Source organism: Amphiprion ocellaris, chromosome 9, assembly GCF_022539595.1.
Source record: "Amphiprion ocellaris isolate individual 3 ecotype Okinawa chromosome 9, ASM2253959v1, whole genome shotgun sequence".
Classification (NCBI taxonomy): Eukaryota; Metazoa; Chordata; class Actinopteri; family Pomacentridae; genus Amphiprion; species Amphiprion ocellaris.
Genome location: NC_072774.1, coordinates 12,912,446 through 12,929,964, shown reverse-complemented (window position 1 = coordinate 12,929,964; position 17,519 = coordinate 12,912,446). Strand labels below are relative to the sequence as shown.

At 39.7% G+C, this 17,519-nt stretch overlaps 1 protein-coding gene across 1 annotated transcript in view; it reads left to right on the top strand.

The window, feature by feature from the left end:
* gabbr1a (gamma-aminobutyric acid (GABA) B receptor, 1a) overlaps nt 1-17,519 on the top strand; it is a 117,829-nt gene that overhangs the window by 74,238 nt on the left and 26,072 nt on the right. The window contains exons 13-16 of the mRNA XM_023286200.3: nt 65-310; nt 2,794-2,857; nt 3,681-3,758; nt 11,968-12,118. Of these exons, the coding sequence (XP_023141968.1) occupies nt 65-310; nt 2,794-2,857; nt 3,681-3,758; nt 11,968-12,118 (539 nt within the window). The remainder of the gene's footprint in view (nt 1-64; nt 311-2,793; nt 2,858-3,680; nt 3,759-11,967; nt 12,119-17,519) is intronic.

Below are 17,519 nucleotides of genomic sequence, written 5' to 3'. Positions count from 1 at the left end.
TTGCAGCGTTGCATTTCTTCAAAAGGGCTCCTCTTTGATATCCTCTCTGTCCTGTTTCTATCAGACATCACAGGAGTTTATCGCCGCCTTGATGTCTCGTCTGGGTGGGAAGAATCCTGAGGAGACGGGTGGCTTTCAGGAGGCCCCTCTAGCCTACGATGCAGTGTGGGCTCTGGCCCTCGCCCTCAATAAGACTGTGGCCCCACTGAAGGCTAAGGGCCGCCGTCTGGAGGACTTCAACTATAACAACCATGACATCACCTCTGAGATCTACAGGGCCCTCAACACAAGCTCCTTTGAAGGGGTCTCGGTGAGTGGAAAGATGGCAAAAGATGTACAGATAATAAAAACAACAGTTAAAGCTTTAGGTTTGGTAATTAAACTTGTATGTGGAGGTTTGGGGTGCTGTTTTTTTGACTCTTACTTGGTGATGAAATTTTGCAGATGCACTACTTTCAAATTGAGTCAGAAATGTGAAATGTGAAATGAATATCTGTGTTTAGGAAAGGAAAGTATAAAAATTACACAACATAAACCAATTTAATGACAACAATGTTTAATGAAAGTGGATTATAGTCTCTGTAGGTTTTGATATCCTGCAATTTTACTGCTTATTAGCTAGTGAAATCACCACCCATATGCTGCTGTTTGCACAAACCCCTTTACCCAGCAAACAGAGCAAGATGGCAGAAAGTGAGTAGAAATGTTACTTGTGGAATATTAGATAATAGGACATGAGTGTCCGCTACTTAATGAAGAAAAATAACAATAAAAAACCCTCATGTGAGGCCAAGTACAATCTAATGCACAATGTAGAGAAAGCTACTTGGAAAATGCATACACTTAGCTACATAGCTTCTCTAGATTAAATAAAGCCTCTCCTCAGAGAAATGTATCAAGCTAAGCTACACCAACATAGTAAACATAGCTTAATACATCAGAAGCAACTTTTAATTTATTTATTTTGATCATTAGCTGTCTGCAGACAGCAAAACACATACACACGTGGACAAAATTGTTGGTACCCCTCGGATAATGAAAGAAAAACCCACAATGGTCACAGAAATAATTTGAATCTGACAAAAGTAATAATAAATAAAAAAATCTATGAAAATTAACCAATGAAAATCAGACATTGCTTTTGAACCGTGGTTCAACAGAATTATTTTAAATAAACTCATGAACCGAGGGGTACCAACAATTTTGTCCTTGTGTGTAGCTCGCTAGTAGTTAGCTGCTGACTAGCTATGGAAGGATCAGAGTCATATAAAACCAGGCCCAGCTCTACAGGGACGCAAAAGCATGAATTGCATTAATTGCATCTTTCAGTTTAACCCTTTGCACCCTCAGCTGAAATTTGAATTACAGCTGTGTTGTCATTATAATGTTAGTGGCAAGTGGGAACTCTACCATCATGCATTGCAGTTGGTAAAATAGAAATTTAGCAGCTGCATTTTGGTGCTGCTGAGAGTCCATATATCATCACGTAGATATTCAGAGTTGTTTGAGGCGGATAAAATTGAACACCAGGAGCAACACAAGCTCCACACCAAGGCAGATCATGAGGACAATAGTAACGTTAACAGTGGAAAAGTTGCTATAAAAACATATTACATACTAGTTTCTAAGTGTAGGTGACCTAAATATGGATACGAGCCTTACCAAACTTCGACAAATACGGGAAACAAGCAACACTTGAATACTGGTTATAGCAAGCAAATGTCGTGCTTGATTACACTGGAAATGCTTCTTTAGCTTTGAGTATTAAAAGATGTGTTCACAAAAACTTATCACCATTTGCATTTTCTGACTGTTTGATCCAGGTTAAAGCAGCTGTAGACATATAGAAACAGGGTGATAATCAGTTTTTAGTGGACAATGATAATTTTGTAGGTGTCCGCCCCTCACTTTTTCAAAGTCCTTTTGTTCTGGAGCTGGGCCTGTATGGCAGTACTCCTTTCCACGAATGGTGTTGCCGTCACGTACCGATCCTTCCTTTTATATCACACTACACTAGAGACTCCGCTATGCTTATCGCTTCAGGAATGCCTGAGAAAATGTGGCTTGTTTGGATGCTGCCACACTATGTGGAAGATTGTCTTGATGCTGCCAGTCAGTTCAGTCAAACTCAGTTATGAGGCTTATGAGTCTTCAGTTTTGGAGAAACCAAGACCTTCAGCCAAAAACACGTTTTGCTTCCATAACATGTCTTCTTTCAGAGTAGTGGGAAAAAATGTCCAAAATCCACATTTAGTTGTTTATTTTACCACTTTTTCTATTTGTCTGTAGATTTCAGCTATAATACATATCTGTAAAAGACTGTTTTTCTCCACTCTGAGCCAGAAATCTCCACTTTAGCAGCACTTACATCCACCTCAATCTCCAGTTTTGTTCCTATTTATATTGTGACGGTTTTTATGGAGGGGATTGTTTATATATCAGTCCCAGCTTGATTTATAGAACATTTCATTCTTAAAAACATTGTGAAAATAGATTTTGTTTTTCTGGCTGTTGACAGTATTTTCTGGTTTATGGAGTGATAAAAAGAAAAATCCCCTCCATAAGAACCTTTCACTCTAATATGTCAACAAAATGAAACTTTTGAACCTGGCTATGTTCGACGTTTGGATGTCTTTTCTGGAAATGAATGCAAATGTCTGCGTTTTTAACAACATAATATATCATTTGCATATTTAAACATAATGTTTTCCAAATAAATCATTGTTTTGTGTATTGTCTTATTCATGTAATGAACTGGGAAAGTAAAAACACTATCTCCTGTCTGCATCTCAGGGCCAGGTGGTGTTTGACGCCCAGGGTTCCAGGATGGCAATGACTCTCATCGAGCAACTGCAAGGTAAAACACTCCTGCACTCTCCTCGACTGCAATTACTGAACCTAGACTGAACTTTAAATGTCACTCATGCAAAAAAAGAGAAGAATCAATGCCGAATATATTTGTCATATATTGATTGTTGCTCTCAGCCCAATTCAGAGAAAAGCCTCAGGTAAGGGGGCTTCTCATGGCCTTCGCAGCAATTGATCTCGATGTTCTCTAACTGCACATGTGAACGGGCCTGATGCAGCAATGTGTTGACTCAAGGCTTCGCTCTAATTGGGCACAAGCCTTCGTTTTAAGCTGTTGCTGGAAACGGCATCCTATTTGTCACCAGTGACTTAATGAGTTTCCCCGCGCAGGATAAGGTTGAGGATTATTTTCTACCTCTGTTCTCTTTGGCGTCCTAACGGATGAGAATTTATAATCCTGCCCCCTTCCCATCACATTCTGTCTCATATTTCCTGTTGTGGTGTCGAGGTAATTTGACATCCACAATGAGACGACCTGACTCGAATCCCTGAATCACTGTGGGACCTCATCAGTATTCCTGGTCAAGACTGCCACATAAGCTCCTTTTTTTTCCCTCCTCCTTTCTCCTTCTTCTCCCCTTGGTACTTCTTTGTTTGTCCTTCTTTGTGCACTTTTTCATCCCTCGTTTCTTTTACCTGTTCATTGTGTGTGCTTTTTCTGTACCCACACATTCCATTGAATCCATTTAAAAGCTGCGGTGTGAATAGAAATGTTTATCAGCTCTCTGTAGGAGGAAATTAATTATACAAGCAGTACTAATTAAACTTTATGCCTTTTTTTGTTGCTGTGTCTTTCCTTCTCAAACATTTAGGAGGCAGTTATAAGAAGATCGGTTACTATGACAGCTCCCAGAAGAACCTCTCCTGGTTTGGCAATGATGTTTGGATAGGTAAGACGGAAACCATGACACTGTGTTCGCCCAGCCTCTTCTGTCTGTGTCCTGTCTGTCCTGCTGTGAGTCAACAGGGTCACATCTTTGAGTTTTAACTCCCTTCAGTTTGGCTTAATTTAGCTTCTCTTTCTGTCTAAATGATGTGTAATCATGCTGGAGTTTCTTTAACCACTAGTTTGGATGAAGCTAGTTATTTGGATGCTGACGCTTGCCCCTGAATTAGCTGGCTGCACACTCACTGTCCGACATGTGTTAAAATGTTACACTGTAATCAAGCAGGCCAGCTCCCCTCTGTGAGTTAGCTGTGGGCTACAGCTCTACAGCTTGAGCCTGTTTTTTAGCCTATATTTGATTCCATTCTGGCAGTTTGGCACCATTAAAAGTGTGCCAAACTGCCTGTTCACACTTACTGTTTGCAATGTACGCAGCGATGTACAGTCATCTATCACTGTATCACTTTGATACTGAAGAAAAATGAGAAACAAGATGATTTTTAAACAGGTTCTGGAATAACAGGAACATCTGTTGCCAGATTTTTAACACCTTAAAGCTTTTTTTTTCAATATCCACCTTAAAAAACACAGCTGTAAGATGAGAAATGGTTCAGGAACGCTTTGCTTAGTTATGGAGTAAAATACATCTGATCCTTTGTAGTCATAGTGGTACCAAGCGGCTCCTATACTGAAAGTGCGGTGCTTGGCAGCCTTGGAGAAATGGCTGTGGGTTGCAGTTTAATAACAAATTCAGCCTTTTCCTGATATGGGAACCTGCAGGCTGGAAAGGGTTAAGCAGACTCATGGACGTTTATTCTCAGTGCACAGCGGAGATGACGTACAAGTGTAAATCACACTGCATCTAAAAATATGTGTATCGTGTGTGTCTGTGTGTGTGTGTGTTTAGATTTTACTGGCTTGTGACTCTGAGAAGGAACAGTAATAAAGACACATACAAGTAAATGTGGTTACCTAGTTTCACACACATAAACTTAGATAGTAATATACTGTACATATATATGTTGTACAAACACACATATGGATATAGGATAATAATTTGCACACACACCAACATTCCCCCTGTTCTCCCACTCTAAACTCAAAGAAAAAACTCATTTATAAATACACCAATCAACCACAACATTAAAACCACCTGCCTAATACTGTGTATGTCCTCCTAGTGCCACCAAAAAAAAACAGCTCCACAGATCTCTAAATGTATCCTGTGTTATCAGGCACCAACATGTTAGATCCTGTAAGTCCTGGAAGTTTGGTCTTTTACAAATCATTTCAGATCCGTAAACTGCCCATTTTTCCTGCTTCCAACACATCGACCTTAAGATCTAAATGTTCACTTGCTGCCTGATACATCCCACCTACTGATAGGTGCCATTATAATGAGATAATCAATGTGATTAAATCGTTCCATCGGTGGTTTAATGTTGCGGCCAGCAGTTTATATGTGCATATGGGGGCAGAAAGTTAAGATGTAAAATGAAATGTAAGAAGAACCTTGAACCATGACCGTGTAGCTTTCTGTCATCCATCATTGTATTCATAAAGACAGAAAGAGCTTCCACCTCAGTGCAAAGTGTTTTTCTGCTATTCTGCTCTGAGAGTTACAAGAAGAGTCGCTAATTAGATGCATCAGTAATTAACTGCTTACGTTTTCAGAGTCAGCAGGGAGCTTTGATTCAGATATTCCCACATCGTGTGAGAATACAGTCTGAGAGAATTTGCTGCACGTTTAGTTATCTTTTAATATAGTGTCTGTGTTTCAGGTTTGTCTAATCCAAAAGGTGGAAGCATTTGATCTTATAAAATGTTAAAGGCAGATGACCTGTGATTTTTAGAGAGTTTTAGTAAGTGGTGCGATCTAGACGTTGGGAATTTCCAGAAATTTCTGAAACCACCAAAAAGGATCTGATTAAGAATGCAAGTCTTTGTGCTAATTGCAGCAATTACAACCACTAAGGGTGATAAGGTACCTTAACATCCTCCGTAAACTATGTGTCACATCCTCTGCTGCAGCTCCAGCTGCTGACAAATCAACAACCCAAACCACAGTAACTTCCTGTTGTTTATAGACCACCAACATTCACCTGTTCTGATCATCTCATGCAGTTAGTTTACCAGTTTATCAACAGTTTGTTTTCACCATATGGGCCACACAAACCAGAACCTACGCTCCAACTTCTGCTACCCGTATCCTAGTTTGCTGTGAAAACCTTTTAGTGCTGATTTGCCTCAGACACCAAGACAAGTGCTATGGTTGTTTACTGGCCCTTCCCTCCCTGGAGAGGTGACATACTTGTGCCTGGACAAAGTGTGCCACTAATCAATCCTGCACGCTGCAGCAGCCCATAGAGAACTGCCTTTTTTTAGGCTTTTAAGGAAATGGTGTGTTGCCAAGGCTTAACTGAACCCAGAAGAGGTACAGATTCCAGGTCAGCTTCAGTGGTGAGGGACGGCTGACCTGCATGCATGTAAGCAACATGTCTTTCATCAGGCCCGCTGCCAGCCCTTTAGTTCGGCTTGTTGCAAAGTGACAGTCTTGGTGTTAGCCCAGTTAAAAAACCGCCGAGATGAAACTGACTCGGTCTCCTGAGTGTCAGAGGTGAGTTTTGTTTTGCTGCGTCTACTCGAGCCTGATTTTGTTTTTGACTGTTTACCAAATAAAGACACATCCATCTGACATCTACTTGTAGAAAGGAAATGAGTAATTTCCTGCTCTCTGGCGCTGACTCAGTGCGGGGAAGTTTGCTTTTTGTCGGGGAGGAATGGAAGGTGGAGGGTGGCCATGCTTGATTTGCTCCATGCTGACAGGGTGGAGTGAACACGGGGGTTTTCAACTTAACCCCTCTGCTTGTTTTACTGTGTGTTTACCAGGCGCCTCGCTGCCTCACTTTCTCACTCTCTGCATGGTCGCCCTAACAACCACTTCAGCTCAGCTCTTCTTCTAATCGCTGTGGCAACTGTTACAGAGCGGGGTCTCCATGGCAACACCCTGTCCTGATTCCTTGATCAAGGACGGAGGAGGGTTTAAATGTTACAAACATACTGACTGAAAGGACAGCTGACACGCATATATATATATATATATATATATATATATATATATATATATATATATATATATATATATATATATATGCACACACACACAGGAGTAAATACAACTACTCCATACATTTACATTCATTCAGTCATGTATCCGGTCTTTAGTGATCTCTTTTACACATCATATGACAGCACGTTTTAGACATAAAAGGCAGCTCATAGTGGTTTATAATAAACTGTATATAAAACCATTTAAACCAAACAATCCCTTAAAATTCACCATCTTTTGTACTTAAGATGAGTAAAAAGCTTGGAAGCATTTAGTTTGTTGGACTCTTATGGTGAAAATATTGCAGCACAGAGTGATTCAACAAGTAAGTGCTTCTATAGATGACAAACAAGGCGAGAAACAGCAGTTTTCCTGTGTACACATACATAAGACAATACTGCTGCTACATTTGTTGCTCTAGTTTGACTATCTGAACTCCACAACCCCAAACATTAACCATTTGCTCTATCTAGATTTTGTAAAAAACAAAAAAATCTGCTCTCTTTGGCACAACCAGGAAGCCATGGCTGACTTGGCTATGATCAACATGTTGATTACAGGTTTTTAAAGTGTTGTGAAGTAAATAAGCAAAGAAATGCCAGTTTGTGCTGATGAATGTAAATAGTTTAAAAGGTGGCAAAGAAAATTAAAATGCAATAAAACTGTGTACAATGATATAAAGTAACATTTCAAACAAGAAAAGCACTCAGAGAGCGCAGTAATCTGCCAAGGCTGCTCAGATATATCATTTCACACATCACAACTGAAATCTTGAAAAAATTCATGGCAGTAATCACAGCAACATAGAATGTGGTCATTTAATATAGACGTACCCACAAACAAAATGACCTTGCGTTGAGCACAGGTGTGTGTTATGCATGTGTACATTTTGTATGGATATCGAATCGCGTGACCTAAATATGTAGCGGGCGGCGGGAATTGATGGGACTCAGAAACACCCCAATAATTTAATCAACCGGCCCTCATATCATTTCTGACGGATAAGTCCTGGTAAGTCCACAGTGGTGGATTTGTAGTAGGATCATTATCATGTGATCGTCAGCAGGCAGCTGATATAGTGTTCAGTTAGGCCGTTCCGCTATCTCGTAATGATACAGAAATCTTGAACTAATCTGTGGATCCAGACTATGAGCCACATCACTGCCAAAATCTAATCACTTGGTCCTTGTGTCATTTCATACCTTCCCTGAAAATTTTGTCCAAATCCATTATTACGTTTTTGACTAATGTTGCGCACAGAGAAATAGATGAACAGACAAACTTGAAGCCAAGCGTCACATAATTCTGCTGCGTTCCTTGGCGGAGTAATAAATAGGAAACATTGTCAGACATTAACAAATAAATTATATCCGTATCGATACAGCTGGATCTTTTTTGTTCTGCATATTTTTGCTGCCTTGCTCATACTCACATACTCATACTCTGTATGAGAGACCATACAGAGATCTGCTTCTTTCTAACGTCACAGTGCCAAATCTTTTCCATTTTCAGGCTAATAGTCTTGAATCCCTAACATTTTGGCACAGCTCCCTTTGGATCCACAAAAGACTTTCTGCAACCTTGTCCACACATGCAGTAGTTCTCCCCAGGACCTGTAACAGACCTTGATGTTTGCAATCAGAAGAATTCCCTTTTAAAGAAATTTACGCAAGTTGCATGTTGGATATTTACCATAGCAGCACTTTGTCCATGGTTTGGGTCCACAATGAGGTAAAACTGCCTCTCTTCTCTCTCCTTGGTACATTTAATTTAGTGATGTTTGACCTTAGTATAGGAAGGAACTGTTGACTAATTGTGGAAGTTCTAAACCATCCTGGCCCATGTAATTTAAAATATTAAAACAAAGGCAGCCAGTGCAAAGATGATGAAAGTGGCGTAACATTCAGTCCTTTACTTGTTCAAACTCTGGCTGCGTATGTCATATGACACAGTTACACATTATGCAAACGTGGATGCACCCTTTAAAACACATATGTAACAAGTATGGCTCACTGCACATTTGTGCCACTGTCAACACATTTGGGTTTGCTGCTAAGAAACACTGCTGTCATGTAGTTCATATAGCAAAAATTCTGTATATTTCACAGATGAACTAGCACTTCTCATTCTCAGAAACAAATGACACTTTAAAACCTTGGAAGGCGCTAAAAAGTCTTAAAATGTTTTCTCCCCTGCCACTTACATGTCTGTGGCCTCAGATATCCAGTGTAAAAGACTTTCTCTTGTAGTAGCAGCTTTTATGGAGCGTATGTCGAGCTGAGCTGCTTGCTGTTTACTTCCAGTTGATGTTGGGGTGGTGAAACACCATCTGCAGGATTTTACCTTCTCAGTTGACAGCAGAGCAGTGAGCACAGGAACACCAGCAGTTTCTGGAATTACACTGTTAAAAAAAATCAGTAAAAGAAATAGAAAATCTGGCAGCAAAGGGTGCCATAGACAGACATAAAAAAAAACCAGCAGAATACCCTAACATCAAAACAGTGACAATAATGGCAAATATCTGTAATGTAATTTTTTAAAAAAATCTGATTTAAATACAGTAAAATATTGCAATTTTGTAACATTTGTCATAAAAGAACAAATTAAAATTAGTTTCATACTAGTTTATCTTGAGAAAAATTGTGTAATATTGTATTCCGGTCAACAAAACATTCTGTCAGGCCTTTGTAATATCTGAGAATGTATTTTGAATATCGGTTTGAAAATGTGCTTCATCTGTCATTGTGTAACATAATCTGTGGTCCTGACAACATCCTCCAAACATCCCCTGAATGTGGCAGCTAAAACATTGTGTCTTACTTCACTTTTAACCTTGTGGGAATATTGTTTTATATTATTTATAAAAGATAAAAACACAATGACTAGATTAAGACTTTAAAACATTGTTCAAACTTGTAGGTGGGTTATTGTTGCTGGGGAAACAATTCCTGCTGTTTTCTTATTATCATTCCCATTATATGCAGCTGGTGTCGAAGTGCACTCTACAGCGGGAGTAAAATGTGTTAAATTCAGCTTACAGAACCCTGCGAAAGCCGCCTTAAATCTTCACCCCTCAGTCAGATGTCACCAGATACACTCTGACGGCGGTGACAAGCATCTAAACACAGCAGGATGGGCGTCTCGACACCCCGCGACCCTCGAGGGGACGACACTCTGACACTTTCCTCTGACATCTGACACACCAGCTTCACGCAGCGCTGACACTCCTGCTCTGCTTCCCCTCTGACATCCACACACACACTGTCTCCCTCAGTTCCTCACAAACAAATAACAAACACACACTGTACTGTTTGCACGATACTCAAATGCACCCTCCTGTGCATATTCACTTGTGCATACTGTATAGATCTACAAGATATATACAGTCCACATTTGCATATGCATACTCAGGCGTGCACACACTATCTCTGGCACACAGATCTGCAGGCAGATTTAGGCAGACAGATAGTCAGAGGCTGTTGAGTGTAAAAAGAGGCTCCCTGTCCATCTGCCCCTCTTTGAACCATGCCTCTGGTATGTATAATTAGATAGTACACACATATACGCCCTTTAAAGCTCCAACTCTTAATTAACACAGAGTTGCCCGCTTGCTTACCTAGTCACAGTATGGTATATTAATTATGGAAACAGACAGTTCAGTAAAAATTGATAGTTTTACTGTAGTTAATAGTGTGTTGTGCTAATGGGTCAGAAAAAGTATTTTAGTTGTTCCAAAGGCCCACATTCACTGTCATAGAGAAGAGGATTTTTTTTTTTTTTTTTTTTTTTTACAATACTGTATGTAAGTCTAAATAAAATAATATTAGCTGCAATATTAGCCTAAACAAGAGTGCATTAGCTGCTGTGTTAGCCTAAACAAAAATAATGCTAGCATTAGTAAACATTTGTGGAGCATTTTCATGACAGATGCAGCTGTCACTATTTGAAGCCAGTAATGTAACAATTCAGGATGTGCATTGTGGGGACATGTTGTTGATGATGTAAAGCTTTCTTCCTTAAATGCTCTGCCACTTTGTTTGCATTCTGGTTTTTGGTCGTCTGTAATTTGTCCCTGCTGTTCAACTCAAACGCTGAATATCTCCATATGCAATTTTAAGTGTGTTTTTAATAACCTGTTGCTGGACTGTGTGCACTGGCAGACACCGTTGCTAATGTGTTTTCACAATGTAATTATAAACTCAACCTGCAAATTATTTTCGTAATTAACTGACTCATTATTTATTCTTTAAACAATGTGGAAGGAGCTGTAACAAGCATAAAATGTTTTTTTTTCTTATTGTTGCTGCATTTCAGTCAAAGTAATCATTTTGACTTGTACAGCTAGCTAGTTGTATATGTGTAAATACTATAAATAATATCAATATATTCAGCTGTTATTGTCAGCACATCCACTGAAAACATCAACATCAAGAATAGACTGATGCTACAGAGTACTGACAAAGCCGCAGAGCTCCATTGTTGTCCAAAAACTATTTAAAAAACACATCAGTGAGCCACATTGTTGCTGTGCGTGACGTGTTCCTTTGTTTCTGTTCAGTATTTTGAGTCAGTCCCACATACACTGTCCTGCTGCTGCTAATACTACAATGTGTATTAACCCGGCACTGAAAATAGTCCCCAACAAATTTACCCCTCACTCCTGTTTGAGGCACATTTGCTTAAAACCACAGCCACAAACAGAATTTTTTTCATGAGCTAAAATGTGAATCTATTGCAAAAGATTTACATCTAACCCAGAGTTGTTTTTCTTTGCTATTTGTTCACAACAGGAGATGAGTAGCACAAGAGCAGCCTTATCTTTTAATGAAAATGTTTGTTCTAGGACTGCTTGTAACAAGGTCTGCTATCTTACTGCTGTATCCACAATCATTGCAGAGATTGTTAATCCAGCAAGACCACAAAAATACAGCCCTCATATGGCTTTTAAACAAGTACAGTCCTGACCCAGCTGTCTAAAGCAATTATTTGGATCTCTGAGTACAGATAAGTTATTATCTCGTTAGCACAGTGAGACGCATGGAGAGTGTCCTGGGTATCGTACTAATTTTCACTCTTCACATTTCTTTTCTTTGTCTGCACTCAGGTGCTGGGCCTCCGGCTGATCGGACCGTGGTGATCGAAGAGTACAGGTTCTTGTCTCAAAAGCTGTTTGCAGCCGTGTCCGTCTTTGCCGGCCTCGGTATCCTGCTCGGCATCGTCTGCCTAACATTCAACATCTACAACGGCAACGTCCGGTGAGTTCATAAATACTGCACAAGAGCTTCATCATTTCCTTCATACACTGATGAACCTGAAATGATTTTTAGAGCTGCAACAATCTTATTTTTTCCTTTTGCATCCAGTGGTCATCATTCCATTATTTTTTGTTTTGTTTATCTCGCCTTGAGTTTTTTGGAGGTCATTGCATAAACCGCCTTTCCTGCACAAGCTCTTGTTTACTTTGTGTTTCTGAGAGTAAAGGCTTATTGTCTTCGTGGCAACAATGTATGTTTTTATAATAGCTGTATTTTTTTCCATGCAAAAGAAAAATTATAATAATAATTCACTACCTGCAGCTATTTTGGAGAATGGTTTGAGACACATTTAATCACAAAACCAAAGATTAGTTTCGACTTCTCAAATTTATTTTCTTCTGTTCTTAGTTTTGCGTTAAAGTAAACCGATTGTCTTTGGTTTTGGGGTGTTGGTTGCCTACACGATGACAGTTAATGCCACAGTTTTGATATTTTAATCATAAGAATAAAGTTGTTTTATTTTTAAAAAGTTATAGCTAATACAACCTGATATATCAGTGTCCCAACGGTTACAGATACAGTTTTGTGATATGTAAATGACCTGTTTAGGGAGCCGCAACGTTGCTGCAAATGTGAGTAGTGAATAGAAATGACATCTTGTACCAACCTCCTGCTGCTCCAAAAGAGCTGATCCTTCGCTGCTGTCGCACTCAAAGTGTGAATGTGAGTTTTTGTAGGATGAGACAGAGCAAAAAATAACTCACATGTTCAGCAACGTATTCAGATCAGATCTCTTTCTCTTTTGAGGTTAATGTGAACTCTGAATGGCGCTGCTGCTGCTGCTGCTGCTGCTGCTGCTGCTGCTTCTCGAGTTTAGGGACTATGAAGTTAGTGTTTGGGCGTGGCTATTTGCGATCTAGCTTCTGGTTTTATTGTCACTGCGTAAGCTTGGCCCTAGACCAAATGCAAATAGAGTGGCTTTAAAAATATATCTTTTGAACTGGGATTTCTAAGCTTAATACATGTCTGTGAAGCCTGCAGAGCGCATTTCTGATGTCTTTTTAACATAGTATTTTTATGTTTGACCTGGGTCAAAGTGATTTAAAGTCCCTTAAGTCCACAAGCTTATCAGGGGTTTTTTTTAGAAAGCTGGGGAGGTTTGTTCCTTTGGGGATCACTGGCTGGCTCCAGTGTGCCACTCAGGCCCTCTTCAAGCTTTGATTATATTTCAAACACAGTTTCACCGAGGGCAGCTCTCAGCAGCCAAAACAGTATGAGTCAGATCAAATCAAATTCATTCTGTGAGCTGTTTTTACTAAACAAGTTTGCCACCAACCCCCTTGTTAGGAGACAAAAATACATAATCAGTCCAATTTATAAACAAGATAAAGTCAAACATAATCACAGCCTTAAGAAGCAATCATTTAGAAACTGAGGCTGATGGATTTGACCTTTTGATGTCTCTGCCTGTCTTAGGTGCAGCTACAAAAAAAATTTAAGCTCAAGTCTGACCTTCCTGTGATTTCACACCTGTAGGTGAGTTAATTTGGTCTGTGGAGAAACAGATGCTCCCTCAGATGTTCTGATCTGGTTCCTGTTCCACTGTGGCTTTTTTTAAACAACACAAGAAGTCACACAGACTGACACATAACTCATTAAATGGATAATTTTGGTTCCTGTTCGCAGTGGCTTTTTATAAACGACGCCAGAAAGTCTCACTGACTGACAGGTATCTCATTAAATAGGTAGCTTTGTATCATGTCTTTATGGAGGAAGCAGATTCTCATATCTGATCAGGACTGCAGCCTGACTTTTCTCACTTAATCTTTTCATTTAGGTGCACCAGCTCATAATGTAGGTGCACTGAAAAATTGTCACCCACTCTACTTTGCATACACATTGATAATTTCTTAACACATTATGTAAATGATTGTAAAAAGGAATAAAGGTGCAGATAAATGTTTTATTCTGTTTCGTAAGAAAGATCTGGGATTTATGGTTAGTAGGCCGGTCCTCTTTGGCTATATTATAATCAGTGTTAAATTTCACATTTATTATATGTTGTATTTCTTATACATTTATTCATGTCATTACTGGCTTCTCACAGCTTCGATTTGCTGCTACCTGGTACTGAAACTTTGCTGTTCTACTGTGCACACACCAGATCTAATCTCAATAATTGGTATCAACACAAACCTCAGCCCAATCATTTATTTATGTCCGCTGTCACAAAGGGAGAGCACAATTTGTGGCAAGACATTAGGGATGCAATTTTTAAAATAATTTTCTTAATCAAAAATTGGCAATATTAATATTCAGTTAACTGGTAACACAAATTGAGCCCAGTGGACATTTGTTCTGCCCTGAAAATGCTGTTCTAGTCAGTGGACTTTTGATTTTGGCCACAAAGATGGAACGCTGTCTTTGTTGATCCCAGTTTGTCTTAAAAACATGAGCTTTGACCAGTCATTAACTATCACAGAAGTCTCTGTCATGGTGACCTGTTGCAAGCTAAACCTCCACAACGATCTCTGCTTGCCAACAACGAATTACCCTCCTCTTGTCGCTACAGTATTATACAGTAAGAGGCTCCACTTGGTGGAACAATCAGGTACTACAGCTAATCTACAATACATTGTCTGATGTGCATATAGAGATGACTTGTAGAGAGCTTGTGCAGCCAGAATACACCCAACCCTCACTACACTGCATTTCAGTCCGAAAGGGCTTCACAACAAGGTTTATGACCACCTATCGAACATCAGGGAACAGCTTCTATGTATAAATATTTCCCTAATACAATGCAGAGCTTTTCACTTGTCCAACATATATACTGGATTATGTTTATTTCTGTGCTTGAAGTGTGTATTATTTAAGAAAATGATATTGGATTTGGACTCTGTGTGGGCAGACACTTTTGTAAGACATTTTAGTGTGGAATGATGATGCTCTGACATCACAAGTACTGTTCCCAGCCATCCTTTGGCTGTACTGTTTGCAATAAATGCATAATGTTGATTGGTTCATCATATTTCAGTGTTTTCCAACGGTTGAGAATTTACTGATGTACAATGTGATCAGTCTAGAGACCTGAGCAGTTTAGAGGAGAAAAGCATAACCCAGGTTGTTTTCGGAAGGTGCAATTTACCAATGTCCTATAAAAGCCATACATGCATCAGTAGATGCTACAATTTACCAATGTTCCCTTAACGCCTCGCATGTTTCGGGATATGCTACTACGCAGCTGTGCACAGAGAGCCTCCACTCAGCCACTGCAGCCAGCAATTCAGACAGGTGTACTTGTAAAGAGTGAAGTAAGGCGTTCTGATGTCATATTTACCTCAGCTGAAAGCAAGTGATTTCATCTATCTGTGTGAGCTGTCAGTAGACGCACACAGTCAGACCTGCTAAATGTCAGGCGCACTGGTGCGACCATTGAAAATGTTTTGTCACACCTGGCATATTTTTGATCGCCGACCATTTTGGTTGCTCTCTGGGGCCCGGCTGAGAGCAGATCATGCAGCACTTTAACGTTTTCCATGTATATATTTATGTTCTCAGGTGTCACAAGGAAATAATGGGATAATAATATAACTGATATTGTGCTACATAGACCATAGTGATGAAATAAAAAAATTGAGAGGGAAAAGATGCCAGTTTTTCATCTTACACTGGCCTAAATCGATCCTAATTCATAGCAACAACACAACATGGTGCCTCACATCAGAAAATAACTCCAGCAGCGCCCTGAAGTTCACCCACTGATGGTATGTAATAGATTTAAAGGGTTTTCAGAGCTATCAAAGATTGGATTGAGGGCAGTGTTCAAGAGCCAGAATGTATATGTTAATATGTTTGGATTCAGGCAGTGAGAGTGAGCGACTGCACAGTAAATAAGAAGTGTGACCTCAGGGCAGCACAAGGGCAGGTCAATAGAAAGAAAGAATAAAAGACACACCCTCTGCTGCAGGATGAGCTGGAGAGCAGAGGGAAGCTTTGCTGGCTAGGTGGGTGGCTGTTACGGTACATCCAGTGCAGATTATATTAAACAGTCTTAAATCTGTAGTTTCTGAGAATATTATCATACTGAGACTGTCTCTAATGTTACAGTTAAATAAACACATTGTCTCAACTAGATAGAAATCAATGTTCTTTTTATTTTTTACCTTATTATGGTAATTACTTTTTTCTTGATTATCCTTTAAGCTCCTGTGTGCACTGTCACATACAGTACAGTCTTTCAACACGATTTCCACAGCCACGCTTTAGTGCAGAGACAAAAACTTTCATCTAATTTCAAAGATGTAGGCAGAGGAATGTGGACTATAAGAAGCTTAAGACATCCACAGTGAATCGTTGCCACCACTGTAAAATGAAGCTGTATATGGTAGATTAAATGTATAAAAGAATCAATTCCCAAATTAAAACTTGCTTTGTAGCTGTTTTCAACTAACTGTTAGATTTTGTAACGACATTCATGAAGGATCAATTCCTCTCACTTTTCCTCCTGTGCTGTCGAGAGGTTCACATTTGTGTTTTGGAGTAAAATGTCGTACCACATGACTCAACATCAGCTGAGTCTTTGAAAAAAATATCCCTGGGTGTCAGAATCTCTCAGTATCTGTTTGTCTCCTTTTGCTTTAATGACAGCAGCTGCAGGGACTCCAGCAGTTTGTTCAGACCTGATGAGCCATGTTATCCCAGCAGGATGTGACAAAGTTTCAGACAGCTTCTTCTGTCAGGAATGTTTGGCTTTCCCATAAATGTTGAGTGGTGTTGAGGTCTGATGACTGTAAAGGAAAGTACACAACAGTCAGAAGTCCTTCTTAGCTCATAGATTTGAGGTGCATTTGGGCTTTTTATCCTGCTGCAGTATGAATCTTTCAAAACAGAAGGTTGATCATATCTCTGAAGAATGGACCTTTCCTCAGGCAGGGTGGAGTTGATTTGCTGCAAAAGTGTCCTTGAATAATCCCTGCAGCATGTTTCACTGTGGGTTACATCCACTGTGGTATCACTCTCTTTCCTGTTGGTCTCCTTAAAGTCACCCTTCTGTCACTGCCACTAATCTCTAACTGGGATTCAGCGGCAAACAGGACTTTTTTTCCATCCTCCGCTGTGAGATACTGCTGTTTCTTAGCCCCCTCCAAGCATTTGGCCTTGTTTCCCCTCCTGAGAACTGGTTTAGAGATGCTCCTTAATGCTCTGAGAAACTACTAGACAGTAGACCTGGGCGAAAAAACAACAGCGATATTAAATGGTCACAGACGCTTTATCAAAAATGATGAGAAAATCGGTCGATAGAATGTTGGATAGTTACACTTAACTGCATCAGATGCAATGTTCTGGAAATACTGCTACTGCTGCCATGACTCATATTACGTTAAATAATGACACTTCG